A 14,732-nucleotide genomic window follows, 5' to 3' on the forward strand; every position below is an offset into this window, starting at 1 on the left:
AGAGAAAACATCACAGCCTTGAATGCCTTTATTATGTTCAAGAAAAGTGAGAAAAATGATGAACTAAGGATTTAAATCATATCTTAGGAAAGAAGCAATTTAAAAAAAGGGGTGAAACCCCATTTCTACCAAAAATACAAAAATTAGCTGGGTGTGGTGGTGCATGCCTGTAGTCCCAGATACTCAGGAGGCTGAGGTAGGAGGATCACTTGAACCCAGGAGGCAGAGGCTGCAGTGAGCCAAGATCACACCAATGGACTCCAGCCTGGGTGACAGAGTGAGACCATGTCTCAAAAAAAAAAAAAAAAAAAAAAAAAAAAAAAAAAAAAAAAAAAATTATTTCCCACCCTTGATTCTAATGGTCAGGTAGCATATCTATTCCATTAGGCTAACATGATCCTAACCCTACAACCTGATTAAGGAAACACAAAGAGGAGAATCCGGAGCTTCCTTATTCATCATTTTCTATACCCATTGTACTGCGGAGGCCACAGAGGCTCACAGCGCTGAAGTAGGGGTGCAGCCAGCGGGGTTCCTGCAGGCGGGCCCCACTTGGCACTGCATGCCTGGTCCCCCCAGTCCATGGTAGCTTGCCTACTATTCGCTAAAAAGCAGTATCAGGTAACAACCCATCAAACAAACCTCCCAGCACTTTGGGAGGCTGAGGCAGGAGGATCACTTTAGCCCAGAATTCAAGACCAGCCTGGGTAACATAGGGAGACCTCGTCTCTACAAAAAATAAAAATTAGCTGGGTGTCGTGGTACATGCCTGTAGTTCCAGCTATTTGGGAAGCTGAGGTGGGAGGATTGCTTGAGCCCAAGAGGTCGAGGCTACAATGACTTTTTATGGAGTTTAGCAACATGATTCTTAAGTTCTTTTGGAAAAATAGGCAGAAAATATATCAAAGCATGCAAAACATAATGTAAAATATGATGAAAATGAAACACGGTAGGAGAGGCCTTCTCAATTGTAGGAAATATTGTAAAGTTGTGGTAATTTAAATGACGTGGTACGACCCCAAAATGTAAGTAAAATTTATTTCAAATAGACTCTAATGCACATAGGAAGGTATTATGTGTTAAATTAAGCAACACAAAACAATGGAGGTTGGCAACATTATTTAACAAATTCTGTTAGGATAATTGGAGTGGGAAGGAAATACATTTCTGTCCATCCACTGGGTTAAGAAGATAAATATCATTTCAAAACACAGAACAACTACAAAATCACAGAACATAATCTTGTGGGCATATGACTCTCACAACTGAGACAATGGAGTCTGTGGACAGTCACGGTTATGCAGAGATCACACGGCCACTGACTGATGAGGGGTGAATCGGAGCATCCATGTGTTCACAGATTAGCTAATTAACTACAATGTGGAAAATGAACATCAAAAGAAACACAAATGAAACAAGAAAATATTCAGAGCACAATGGCAAACAGTTAATATATATATTCTTCAAGAATCTGTGGCCGGGCAAAGTGGCTCCTGCCTGTAAACTTGGGGGGCTGAGGCGGATGAATCACTTGAGGTCAGGAGTTTGAGACCATCCTGGCCAACATGGTGAAACCCCGTCTCTACCAAAAATACAAAAAATTAGTTGGGCGTGGTGGCGGGTACCTGTATTTCCAGCTACTCAGGAGGCTGAGGTAGGAGAATCACTTGAACCCGGGAGGCAGGGGTTGCAGTGAGCTGAGATTGTGCCACTGCATTCCAGCCTGGGCAAGAGAGGGAGACTCTGTCTCAAAAAAAAAAAAAAAAAAGAATTTGTAAAAGAAGATTAAAAATACCTCCAATGGACATATGGGAAATCTCTGTACTTTCCTCTCAATTTTGCTGTGAACCTAAAACTGCTCTAAAAAATAAAGTCTTAAAAAAAGGAAAAAAGCACAATGATTCACAGGACAAATAGGAAAGGTCATGGTGACGTAACTTGCACTTGAGAAAACACAAATTCCAAATAACTGTCAGAGATTAGTTCAACTTTCCTAATTGCCAAAGACATGCAAATTAAAACCAAAGAGGAAATCTCCTTTTGACCTGCAAAAATGAAATCTCTGCAAACTCAATACTCATGAACCTATGAGGAAATAGGCATTTTCATATGCTGCTGATAGAATTATAAACTAGTAAAATTCTTTAGAGGAACAACTGGCAAAAATCTATCAAGAACCACAGAATGGGTTCTTGAACCGGGCACGGTGGCTCACACCTGTAATCCCAGCATTTTGAGAGGCAGAGGTGGGTGGATCACCCGAGATCAGGAGTTTGAGGCCAGCCTGGCCAACATAGTGAAACCTTGTCTCTACTAAAAATACAAAAAATTAGCCAGGTGTGGTGGCGGGCACCTGTAATCCCAGCTACTCGGGAGGCTGAGGCAGAAGAATCGCTTGAACCCAGGAGGCGGAGGTTTCAGTGAGCCGAGATTGTGCCGCTGCACTCCAGCCTGGGTGGCAGAGTGAGACCCCATCTCAAGAAAACCCCCCAAAGTCACAGAATGTTCATGGTACATGCTACAGTAAGCCCACTTACATGAATTATTTCTCCCAGGAATGTTTAACAACAAAATTAATCTAAAAAAAAAACAAAGGATATATGTACACAAGTTCCTATAGTGTTGTCATTTATTTATTTCAGACAGGGTCTCACTCTGTCACCTGGGCTGGAATGCAGTGGCATGACCATAGCTTCCCGCAGCCTCTACCTCCTGGGCTGAGGCAATTCTCCCACTTCAGCCTCCTCAGTAGCTAGGACTGCAGGTGTGCCCATTACACTCAGCTAATTTTTACATTTTCTGTAGCTTCGTGGTTTCGCCATGTTGCCCAGGCTGGTCTCGAACTCCTGGGCTCAAGCGATCCACATACCTTGGCCTGCCAAAGTGCTGGGATTGCAGGTGTGAGCCACTGCACCTGGCTGCATAGTTTCTAATAGCAAGACCTGGGAAATGGCTTTAACTCGAGCAGGAGTAGGGAACCACAGCGGGCCGGTGTAACCTGCCCTGGAGGGAGGTGGCCTCCACTGCCTGGGCACTGAGGGTAAACTCAGTCTCTTTTTCAGAAAGTGCATGTTCCATTTTTTGATTGAGACAAGAAGCTGAAACAAGAGTGGACTCAGACCCAAGGCCTGTCCCAGGACGCAGCCCAAAGGGCACCCTGTGCTTAGGTCCCACAAGACACTCAGTGTCCTCGAATTATGCACGGGGAAGGCTGCGAGGTGCCACTGCTCCCTGGAGGCCCTCCCACAGGGGACCGAGAATGTTGTTGGCCCTGCCTGTGCCTGGGAGATGTCTACCATCTGCTACCATCTGAGTGATGAATGGATAGATCCTGGGAGGTGCCATGGCCCAGCCTGGGGGCTGGAGTGAAGGTCAGCATTAGGAAGGGGCATCTGCTCCATCCTCCACCCGCCACCCTCCCCACACAGGACCCACAGCCAGAGGTGCTGCACACAAGGGCACATCTTCATCCTCTCTCCCCCACCCCCACACCTTCCCCATAGGCAGCCCAGGAGGCCGCCTTCGGGGCTCAGTGAAGCCCCGTGTGCACAAGCTAGCCTGTGTCCCAGGACAGCCAAGTCCTGTTTGCACAGCCTGGATGGTTCTACGGCTTTCTGGGGGCATGGCTACCGCAGTCGAGTGTCCACAGGGGAGGCGGGGGTGGATGCTGAGCTGCAACGAGCCCCCACCACCAGACACATTCCACCTGTCCACCCTTTCACTCACTGCCGGGATCTGCTTAGTGTCACCCCATGTCTGACCTTTCATGTTGACGCACAGGCCTGATTTCATCCCCAAACTCAGGAGGATGTGAAACCAGGCAGTTAATCACCTGATGGGAAAGACGTCACGGTGGGCTCAGTGCCACACTCAGCACTAAGTCACCCCAGGGTCTGGAGAAGGTCTCTCCATTTGTGCCTTCCCCGCAGGGCCAGAAGACTTCAGATAAAAAGGTGCCGAGGACGACACAGTGGTCCCTGGGTGTGGAGGGGTGAGGCCAGCAGTCGCCCGCCCCAGCCCCAGCCTCCAAGCATCCGCAGCATGAGGGCTCCTCTGCTGTGGGTCCTCACAGATGCATTTCTCCCAGAGCTTTCCGAGAAGGGTAACGGGGCTCCTCCTCCCCATCCCAGAGCCCCCCCGCCCAGCAGGCAGGTGTCATCAGATCCTCTGGGGATCCTTGTCAGAACCCGCCACGGAGCACACATGTTAAGTGAGGCGACCCTGACCTGAACACATTCCAGGGGCGGCTGCCAAGGACTCTGAGCCCTGGTTTATTTCCCCAGTGCTGAAAACCAGCAGAAGGTGCTCCCTGCACAACTGCGGCCACTCGCACCAGGGAGACTCGAGGAAGGTGGAATGACACCCTCGAGGGGCGGTCTGGGCAGGGCCGGCCTATCCCCAGCCACTGCCCCGCCCTGCCCAGCTCTGGACAGCTGTGTCTACAGCCCTTCCCCACGGGGACCGGGCACCCCAGCTGATGCCTGCACAGGCCTCAGGAGTGGCATCCTCACGGGAGCCAGACTGCGCGAGCTGGATGGCTTTCCTGGCACAGCCACCTCCGTCTCTCCTCCTCCGCCCCCTTCTCCCCTGTAAGCCACAGCTTGGAGTCTTCGAGGACCCGGCTCCCAGGGGCTCTTCCTGCTCCTCCACCTCCCGCTGGGCTGGCTGTCAGCGCTGAAGGCCCCAGGAGGTCAGGGGTCAGCAGCCGGGTTTCTGTGTTCCTGGGGTGTGCTCTGGAGATGCCTGGAAAGATTCTCCCACCCAGGGGGCACAGAGGGTGGGGGAACAGGCATCCAGCCAGGGCTTTCCTCACAAGAACTGGCTTCCCGCCCAGTGCAGACCACACAGAGAGGGGCATGGCAGGAGAGATGGTGTGGCGGTGGGCAGGGAGGGTGGTGGGCAGGCAGCCTCGGCCTGGGCAGTGCTCACCTTTGGATCCTCTGAGACCTGGCTGTGCTGGGCACTGCCATTTGTCCTGTCCGCGCCTGCGGGCCTTTCGTGGAGCCTACGCTATTCCATCAGCACACACAGGGACGACAGCACCACAGCCACCAGCAGAGCACAGAGGGGCCCCAGTGCTCGTGGGCACGTGGCAAGTTCCAGGGCGGACACCTCCATGAACAAACCCACGCGGGCACCGAGGCAGCCCCAGATGCTGTGCTGGGAGCTCCTGATGCGCAAGACAGGCCTCAGGGAGGTGCGGGGGCTCCAGTGCCAGGCCAGGCAGGGGCAGGCGGCGGGCAGGACTCTGTGAACAGCCCATCCTGAGACCTCGCGGGGTATCGAGCTCAGCAGGAATCCAGAAGGACACCATGCCCTCAGTCCAGAGAGCCCTCGTGATTTCAGAAGAAGCCTGCCTCTCAGTTCCTGCTGAAATTCAAAACACAAGCAGCTGTTCCCATGTTGCTGCTGAGTTCTGAAGAATTTCCTGACTTGACTCTTTTAGCAGGAGACACAAAGGCAGCAGCAGGAGGGAGATGCAGCAGGCTGGGAAGAACCCCGAGGTGTTGGTGTACCCTGCCCAAGTCAACAGCGTGTGGACCCAGAATGTCATGCCTGGCGCTGGCCATGCTGAGCCGCAGTACCACAGCAGGCACTGCAGACATTTGTCTCCTGTCCTGCAATTACCATGCCGGGCTGCAGCCCCACTCCCAGGGGCCTGGAGCCCCATCCTCTGGGCAGCTCCTGGGGCTGGGGGAGGGCCCATCATTGCCCAGCACGGGGTCAGCAGGGCAGGGCAGGATCCACAGTGGCAGCCTCAGGTAACCGAAGCTGAGGTGACCTGAGGCTGCCATGGTCAGTATTTACAACTGGAAGCTTTAGGGCAGACAGATGGGGGCATCCCAGCTGGTATGGAAGTGAAGTCTGGTTCTCTGGGGCCCAGTGACCTCGGATGCCTAGCAGGGCAGGCTGTGGCCCCATCCCTCTGGCATCTTCCCCCAGGACACCTTTCCCCTGCCTAAGATGGCGCTCAGACCCTGCAGCTGTATCGGTGGGGTGGGATAGGCGTGGCCACTTCCTTCTTAAATCCACCGAGCATTTCTTGTTTGGGTGAGGAAATCTGATGTGAGCCTTCTAAAAACCCATGTTTTATAGCTGAGTCCAGCACATTCCAGATTCTTCTCTTCTCTGTTCTGCCTTCTCTCTCCCTCTCCTACACCCACAGGAAGGTCTCTGGAAATGAGAGTTCCTGATGACACATTTGTCATGTTTTCTATACCTCCTCAAATTAGATTGCAGCCCCAGTTAATACATTAAATCACATTATGCCTCCATCAGCAAACCAAGGCTGCAGCTTAATAAGGTGATAACCCCTGGTAAATGACACACCAACCAGCTTGCAGGGGAGCCTGGCCCCCCTGAGCTTATTCGGCCACTTTTCTTGGACCTGTTCCATGCAGCCGAGTGGAAGACACCCCACACATGTTAGAGAGGGCTCAGGAATCACCCCCAAGCCTTGCTCACAACAAACAACCTGACAAAATCCACCAACCAGGTAATAAAGCAACAGGATGAGCAGAGGAGTGGGGTCACGGTCAGGGCAAGGGCTGTCAGAGCCCAGCAAGCACCTGCGTGCAGACCCACACCGGGCACCTAAGGTCCAAGGGCAAGTGTGGTGGCTACAAACCCTAAATGAGAGAAAAAAAAAAAAAAAAAAAAGCAGACCCACAGCCAGGGCAGGGACCCAAGAATGACTCTGTGTAGAGGAGTCTCTCTCTTTTTTTAAATTATACTTTCAGTTCTAGGGTACATGTGCACAATGTGCAGGTTTGTTACATATGTATACATGTGCCATGTTGGTGTGCTGCACCCATCAACTTGTCATTTACATTAGGTATCTCTCCTAATGCTATCCCTCCCCCCTCCCCCTACCCCACGACAGGCCCTGGTCTGGTTCTATCACCCAGGCTGGAGTGCAGTGGTGCCATCGTGGCTCACGGCAGCCTTGACCTCCCAGGCTTGAGTGATCCTCTTGTCTCAGCCTCCTAGGGAGCTGGGCCTACAGGTGTGCAACAAGATGTACAACTAATTTTTACTTTTTTTAATAGAGATGGAGTCTCACTTTGTTGTCCAGGCTGTTCCCAAACTCCTGGGCTCAACTAATTCTTCTGCCTTGGCCTCCCAAAGTATTGGGATTATAGGCGAGAGCCACTGCACCAGGCCATGAGGAGTCTTCCATTCACTTTTTACTTCTATTCAATGTCCCGAGTAAAGCAGGGGTCACAGGGGCCCTCCTTCCCATCTGCTTTGATAGAGGAGGCAAGCCTGCCAGGCCAGCACCAGGAGCTGGCATGAGCATGTCTCAGTCCCCACTTACTCCTGTGTGTGTATCCCACAAAAGGCTGGCCGGCTGCATTTGTCTGTGTCACTCATGGGAAGGTGAGTCCCCTGTGACACACAGCTGTTGTTAAATGAGATCTCTGATTTCAGAAGAGTCTGGAAGCTTCCCTCTGCCATATACCAAGATACCTGCAGGCCCAGCCCAGGGCCCTGGGACAGCTGTGACTTTGGGCAGCAGCAGGCATGTGGCGGCTCTGGCTTGAGGCTCCTGCCTTCAGAGTCCCCTGCCCTCCATGTCAGCGTGGTTTTGGATACCAGACCCCAATAATTGCCTGGTTTTGCTTGCTTGCCTTCTGCCCCAGCTGCCAAGCCTCAACTGCACTTGGCTTAGAGAAGGGCCTTTCCCAGAGCCTACGTCCCCCATCAGGTCACCTGCCTGGCTCACAGTCCTTGAGACCAGCTGGGACCCTGCTCGGTTGGGAACAGCCCCTGAGAGCAGCCGGCTGTCTGGCTGCCTGCTGGTCGGCCTCACTTTGGGGTCCCGCTCATCCAGCAGACACAGTGCCACCTGCCCACACCTGGCGATGGCCCACACCTGGTGATGGCCTGCCTGCAGGCAGCCTAGTGCCTCTCACCCTATTTGTGCCTTTGTGTTCTCTCCAGGGCCCTCTTCTGCTCCACCAATCACTTGGACAAATGTGCCCACCCTAGAACCCCAGACCCTCACTGCTATAGGAGACCCCTGGAAGGCTGCCCTTGGCCCACTGCCAGGCTTGGCAGTGTCTCAATGTGATGGACCGCACCAGGTTGGTGGGGACGTTGCCAGGGTGGAGGCAGCACCTGAAGGCTGGTATCCCCATCTCAGGAGGCCACAGTTATATGGAGGCAGGGCATCCCTCCACCTCCACTGGTAACCAGGAGGGAGCCATGGGTACCAGCTGTGCGAGCCCAGGCAGGTGAAGCAGCAGTCACAACAGCTCCACCTCCGCCAGGCTGCTGCTGACCTGAGTAAGTCAATGTAAGTGACGTGCTTGACACAAAGCCCAGCACGTGGTAATAAACGCCAGCTACAGTAAACGCGTTTCTTGGAATAAGTTAAGGGATAATTAGGTAAACATTCAGCAGGCGGTGAGGACTCACTGATAGTTTGGAGAATAAATCAATATGAGATTCAGGTGAGAGGAGGAAGGTTTGGGAAAGGGACGATTTAAGAAGGCACGGGCCAAGTGCACAGGGAAACTTAGTGCATGACGAAGGTGGCATCTCAGGTCACCAGGAGCAGAGATGGACGTTTGCATAAATGGGACAAGTGGGTAGCCCATCCAGAAAAAGGTAACATTTCAATCATAGTTCACACCATACACAAGAATAAACTGGAATAAACTCCGACGGGCCAAGGATTTGGATGGAACCAGCGGGATCACACAGGATAGAGAAAACCTGGCAAATCCCTCTTTTCCCTTAACGTGGGAAGGAAGGGGCTTTCCGTTATGACTCCACTCCAGAGGCGATCAAAGAGGGATGGTTTTGGCGACATTAAAAAAATTGTGTGGCAACAAAAACACCAAAAATCAAAGTTGAAAGACACCCAACAAACTAGGAGAGAATATCTACTGTACATGAGAGACAGAGGCCTAACCTCTCATCTCACACCCAAAGAACTCTTTAAAAAGGACCTGATAGAAAATAGGAAAAGACACAATTTGCCAAAAAGATAAAAGAACGACCTGTAAACAGATGAAAGATGCTCAGATTCGCTCCTAAGTACAGAAATGCAAATTCACATGCCGCTGAGACATCGTTTTCACTTATCAGACAGCGACACTTCTACTGTATGACAACACAGTCTGTTGGTGGGTCTGGGGAAACGGGCACCCCACACGCTGCTGGTGGGAACGCAAACTGGCATAAGCCTTCTGGAGGGACATTGCAAAACCTAACACATTCCTCCTGGTCTCACCTCTGGTCCTGCGACTCCACTTCCAGGTATCTACTCTGAACAGTCAGCTCCAGTGCTGGGAAAACACGGATGCACAAGGCCACTCACGTTGATGCTGAAATGGGAAAATACTGGCCACAACCTAAGTGCCTCCGCTCGCTTGGCTTCTGCCCCGGCTAAAAGGAAAATGGCTGAAAAACTCTGCACGGCGGAGTACTATACAGCTGTAAAAATGAAGGAGGAGGCTCTCTGCACTGACAAGGAGAGATTTCCAGATTATGCTGTTAAGTGAAGAAAAACCAAAGTACAAAGGAGTGTCATTAGTATACAACCCTTTATACAAGAAAGAAGGGGATATAAGAAAAAAATGCAGGCATCTGCTCATTTGTGCAAAAGATATACAGGAAAGAAAGACCAGAAACTGATAAGTTGCCCACAGGAATTGGGTGGGAACAGGGTGAAAGGAATGAGAGAAATGGGAAGGGGCAGTAGGAGGAGGGACAGTGCCAGTTGTCTGAACACACCTTTGCGCAGACAGCTCTGCCCCTGGAACCAGTGTGATGATTAGCTTTATGTGCCAACTTGGCCAGAGTACAGTACCCAGTGACTCAAACACTCATCTAGATGTCACTGTGGGAGTATCTGGGAGACGTGGTTAACATCTATCATCAGCTGTCTTTAAGGGGATAATCCTTGATGCTGGGGGTGGGGCCTTGCCCAGCCAACGGGAAGGCCTTACCCGCGCGTTCGGAAATTCTGCCTCAGGAATCCTGCATCACCTCCCAAGAACCTCCAGCCTGCTGGCCCGCTGGGCCCCGCGATCAGGCAAGCCAATTTTTTGAAACAATATTGTTTTACTCAGCCTTTCTCAATACCGTGGCTTAAATAGGGATTCACCCATGTTTTCTGTTAGCACCTATACGGTTCCGTGGGTTCCATCTAAATCCCTGGGGTGGGTGTATACCCACACATACACATACACGGCTTGGTCTCTAGATACCATTCTCTAACAAAAGGAACCAGGGTTCCTTGGAGAAATGACTGACTTCGGGGCTGGGGCACAAAATGTATAAGATAAGCCTGGAACATCTTGTGGTACCGGAAGAAAGTGCTCAAAAAAAGCCAGGGGCAATGTCAAAAAGACACAGAAAAGGCTCTCCAATAGCCAAGCCTGGGACCAACTTAAGGGGCCTTGTGATAGCACTGGGCCCCCTGGATGATCCGGATTCTCCCATCTCAAAGCCACCTGATTAGTGTTGCCAGTTCCGTCTGTGACTTCATTCCCCTTTACTGTGTAAGTGACGCACTGACAGTTCCAGGAATTAGGCATGGACATCTCTGGGGGGCATCATTCTGCCAAATGCAGACCCCACGGGCTGGCAGGCCTGGGCCAATGTGCTGAGATGCTGTTGTGATGTGGACTTTTCCTTCTTGGTTCCTAAAATATCTTGATTTTTTTTTTTAGACGGAGTCTCGCTCTGTCACCCAGGCTGAAGTGCAGTGGCGCTATCTCGGCTCACTGCAAGCTCTGCCTCCCAGGTTCACGCCATTCTCCTGCCTCAGCCTCCCCAGTAGCTCGGACTACAGGTGCTCGCCACGTCGCCCAGCTTTTTTTTTTTTTGAGATGGAGTCTCACTGTCGCCCAGGCTGGAGTGCAGTGGCACGATCTCATGTCACTGCAACCTCCACCTCTTGGGTTCAAGCAATTCTCCTGCCTCAGCCTCCCGAGTAGCTGGGATTACAGTCACGTGCCACCACGCCCAGCTAATTTTTATATTTTTAGTAAAGACGGGGTTTCACCATGTTGGCCAGGCTGGTCTGGAACTCCTGACCTCAGTTGATCCACCCGCCTTGGCCTCCCAAAGTGCTGGGATCACAGGTGTGAGCCACAGTGCCTGGCTAGATTTTTAAAAAAATTATTATACTTTAAGTTCTAGGGTACATGTGTACAATGTGCAGGTTTGTTACATATGTATACATGTGCCATGTTGGTGTGCTGCACCCATTATGGGTGCACATACATGTACACATATGTAACAAACCTGCACGTTGTGTACATGTGCCCTAGAACTTAAAGTATAATAATAATAAAAAGAAAGAAAGAAAATTCCTCTAGTTCCAGCTATTGCCACTCGGCTCCCCCGAGGATGGCGAACTCTCTCTGACCTCAGTGCTAATTATTCCTCTTTGCGCTCTGGCACTGTCGGAAGCCATCTGTGGTGGCTTCCATTTCTAAGGACACCTCGCCATGGCTGCTTGTAGAACATTGCGTGCGTTACCCTGCTGTCTTCTGCCAGGCCTCTGGTTCACAATCAATCTATACAAATCAACCATCACTTCCACAAAGCAGGCTGGGGAGAATGCTTTTCTCCAGGGGCCCCCCACTGTGCCTTCCCTGGCTAGTAATAAAATGCAATCTTAATTTAAATACAAATGACTCAGCTGTGGCAGAAAGCCAATTAGCCTAAAGAACAGGCTGTTCTGATTTTTAACAACCTCTCCCTGCTCAACTCATTTTCAGCTTAGAAAAGAGACCCTGAAATCTTGGAGAAGCCTTGAGTACAGGAGAGTGAGGAGACCCTGCTGAGGGCACAGGGAGGCCCCCAGAGACCCCAGAGGGTTGGTGGGGTGGGCTCCCTGGTTCACTGTGTCTTATCAGGGCCCTTTGAGGCTGGAGCCGTGACTTTGGCCTCTCCCACCCAAACCGGGGCAGAGGGTGTGGAGTTTCCGCTGTTTAAATCCCAGGATGCACACCTGCATATACCCCATGCCTTCCTACTTTTTAAAAAGTTTGGGCTCCCAAGGTAGAGAGTTGCCTCAACAACAGTGCATTGAGCATGGACTCTGCTGGGACCGAAGGAGTCCTCCGGGGTGGACGAAGCGGGCAGAGAGCACACAGCCGACGGGAGAAAACAGAGGCCACTCATCTGCCAGCCTCAGTAAGGGAGAAGAGGGCAGGCTGTGGCCAGCGGGGCTCTGAGGGTACAGGGAGGCCCAAACCCAGGCCCAGAGGGGTAGTGGGAGCTACCCAGCCATGGGCTTTCTCCCTGTGCTCACACCAGCCTGCAGCCCACAGGGGAGGGGTGATGAGCCCAACCAGGGATCTTCGATCCCACAGACATGTGCCAGGTGTGTCCTGGACCCTCAGGGGACACCACAGCCACATGCACTCTTGGTGTGGGACCTTGGTGCAACCTTTCCTCCGTGAAGACCCGCCCCAGGGCCTCCTCCCTGCCCCGGCCCTCCCTACCGGTCCCCAGGGCTCCCTTTCTCTCAGGCACTGGGGAAAGCGCTTGTCATCAGTGGGGCACCAGGACTTGCGCTGCGCTGTGAACCGACAGACGGATCTCTATGCGAAGGTCGCGTGGCACGGAGGCAGTGGCCGTCAGCTCCACGCACCCCCTGTGGACCCACTACTCACCCACTGCAGCCCCAGGACACCCCAGCACCTCCCACGGAGGCAGAAACAAGGACTCAAAAGTCGACTGGGGACATGCCGAGTTCTGATCCCTGCTCTGGAGGCAGAGGAGCCTGGGCCTGCTGGGGAGAACCCCCAGGCTTGCTGATGGGGGCCCAGTACCCAGGAGGCTGAGGGAGGCAATGAGGGAGTCCCTCAAGTGGGAAGAAGGGCCGGGCAGGAGGACCCGGCCAGGCGGGGAAGGGTTTGGCTGAAGTCATCCTGCTGGGGACTGTGGGTAGTGACAGCCTGCTCCATTACCAGAAGCTCTTAGCCCTGGACAGGGTGGGGCCGGGAAGGACAGCTTTGGCCTGACCACGGGGATGGAGGGAACCAGCAGGGATGTCCCTGAAGCCACGCTCCAGTCAGAGACCTGGCCACCTGGGCATGAGACCCTACTGTCAGTCATTCCCCAGGCACCTGCCATTGGAGAGGCTATGGGCATCTCTGGCTGGACACGGCCCAGTCTGAACCCTCCGCATCCTCTGCCTTAGGGCTCCACCATCCACCCAGATGAGATTATTGAGGCCGTGGCCTCCTCCCACCGCCACTCTTCACATCCACCTGCCACTGGCCCCCTCCTCTGTCTTCATCCCGGCACACCCCGGGGAAGAACCCTTCCGGGGTCTAGAGAGCATCCTCCATGGCCCCCATGTGGTCCGCTCCTCCCCCGCTTGCCCCCCTCCCTCCCCAACCGCGTCCTGCCCACCAGCGGCCATGGGACTCACCCGATGGTCCTGCCCCAGTCACACCACAGCGTCTCCCCGACGGCCTCCATGTCTACCTGGAACTGGGTGAGGCAGAGCTCCTGGAGGAGGGCACCGTAGTTAGCCTCCTGGCAGGCAGTGGCCACGAAGAGGTGATGGGCTGCAATAGACATGACCATGAAGAGGTGATGGGCTGCAATAGACATGACCATGAAGAGGTGATGTGCTGCAATAGACATGACCACGAAGGAGGTGATGGGCTGACAATAGACATGACCATGAAGAGGTGATGGCTGCAATAGACATGACCACGAAGAGGTGACTGGGCTGCAATAGACCATAACCATGAAGAAGTGACGGGCTGCAGCAGAGGCCTAGGGGCGTCACGCCGGCCCACCCCACCTCCCCGCAGCCCAGGCTCCACGAGAATGGGGCCTCTGAGAGACCCCTGGAGAGAGCAACTGTGGCTCCAAGCGGATGCTCTTCATCAATCGTTCTGTGACCTGGCAAAGGCCCTCCCTGTCTGCTAAAGGTGGCTTGGCCCTCAGTGCCCATGCCAGCTTGGGCCAGGGCACTTCCCATCCCACAATGCCACTGGGCTGCCCCAGGCATGGGTGGCATGAGAGGGGCCTGGCTGCCCCTGTTCCGCTGGCACCTGGGCATGGGCTGGGCTGGGCTGTGTCCCCCAGCCCAGGAGCTGCAGGCACGTCTCCTGTCTGAGTATCTGCGGGCTATGAACCGAGCTGACAAACGGAATCACGAACTGTGCTCCCTCCTCCTGCCTCGAGCCATACAGCAGAGCAAAAGTGACCTGCCCAGCGGTGCCCCGCACAGAATCAGAATTCACTCATTTACCCTGTAGCTTGCCACTGGCTGGGGGTGGGCGGGGAGAGCATGGACCTTGGTCCCCCACCCACCAGGCCTCTTCTTCCTCCTCAGGCTGAGCCCAGCTTTCTTGGCCCATCTGTAGGGCAGCTGGTGGCAGGGGGTTTGCATTCCCTGTTTACAGCTTGGCTCCTGGCCCTCCCACCGTCCCCAGACCCCCCTCCTTTTCCCCCCAGGCCATGCTGCATATCCTCTGCCCGGGGTGACCCCCAGCCCCACCCCTACTGGCCTGGCCCTTCCGAATTCCTGGAAGGAGCTTGGTGCTGGGAGGCCAGGGCTGCCCTGGGAGACGCTGGGGGCATCCAGCCCCTGCAGCCTGCCACCTGGCCCCACCCTGGGCCTCATGAGTGAGGACACCAAGCTGCCCCTTGCAGCCTCCGGCCCAGGGAGCCCACCCAAGGAGAGGTGGCCGCCCTTGGGCAGGCAGATTGGGGGTGGGGTTCTGCAGTACCAGTCTCTGGCA

The 14,732-nt window shown here is 53.6% G+C and overlaps 1 protein-coding gene across 1 annotated transcript in view; it reads right to left on the reverse strand.

Annotated features, from left to right (window-relative positions):
• The window catches only part of RAMP1 (receptor activity modifying protein 1), a 56,701-nt gene that overhangs the window by 22,678 nt on the left and 19,291 nt on the right, over positions 1-14,732 (reverse strand). Inside the window, 1 exon segment of the mRNA XM_017890380.1 lies at positions 13,406-13,577. Coding sequence (XP_017745869.1) covers positions 13,406-13,577 — 172 coding nt within the window.

This window comes from Rhinopithecus bieti, unplaced genomic scaffold (assembly GCF_001698545.2).
Source record: "Rhinopithecus bieti isolate Rb0 unplaced genomic scaffold, ASM169854v2 scaffold_19482, whole genome shotgun sequence".
Taxonomy (NCBI): Eukaryota; Metazoa; Chordata; class Mammalia; order Primates; family Cercopithecidae; genus Rhinopithecus; species Rhinopithecus bieti.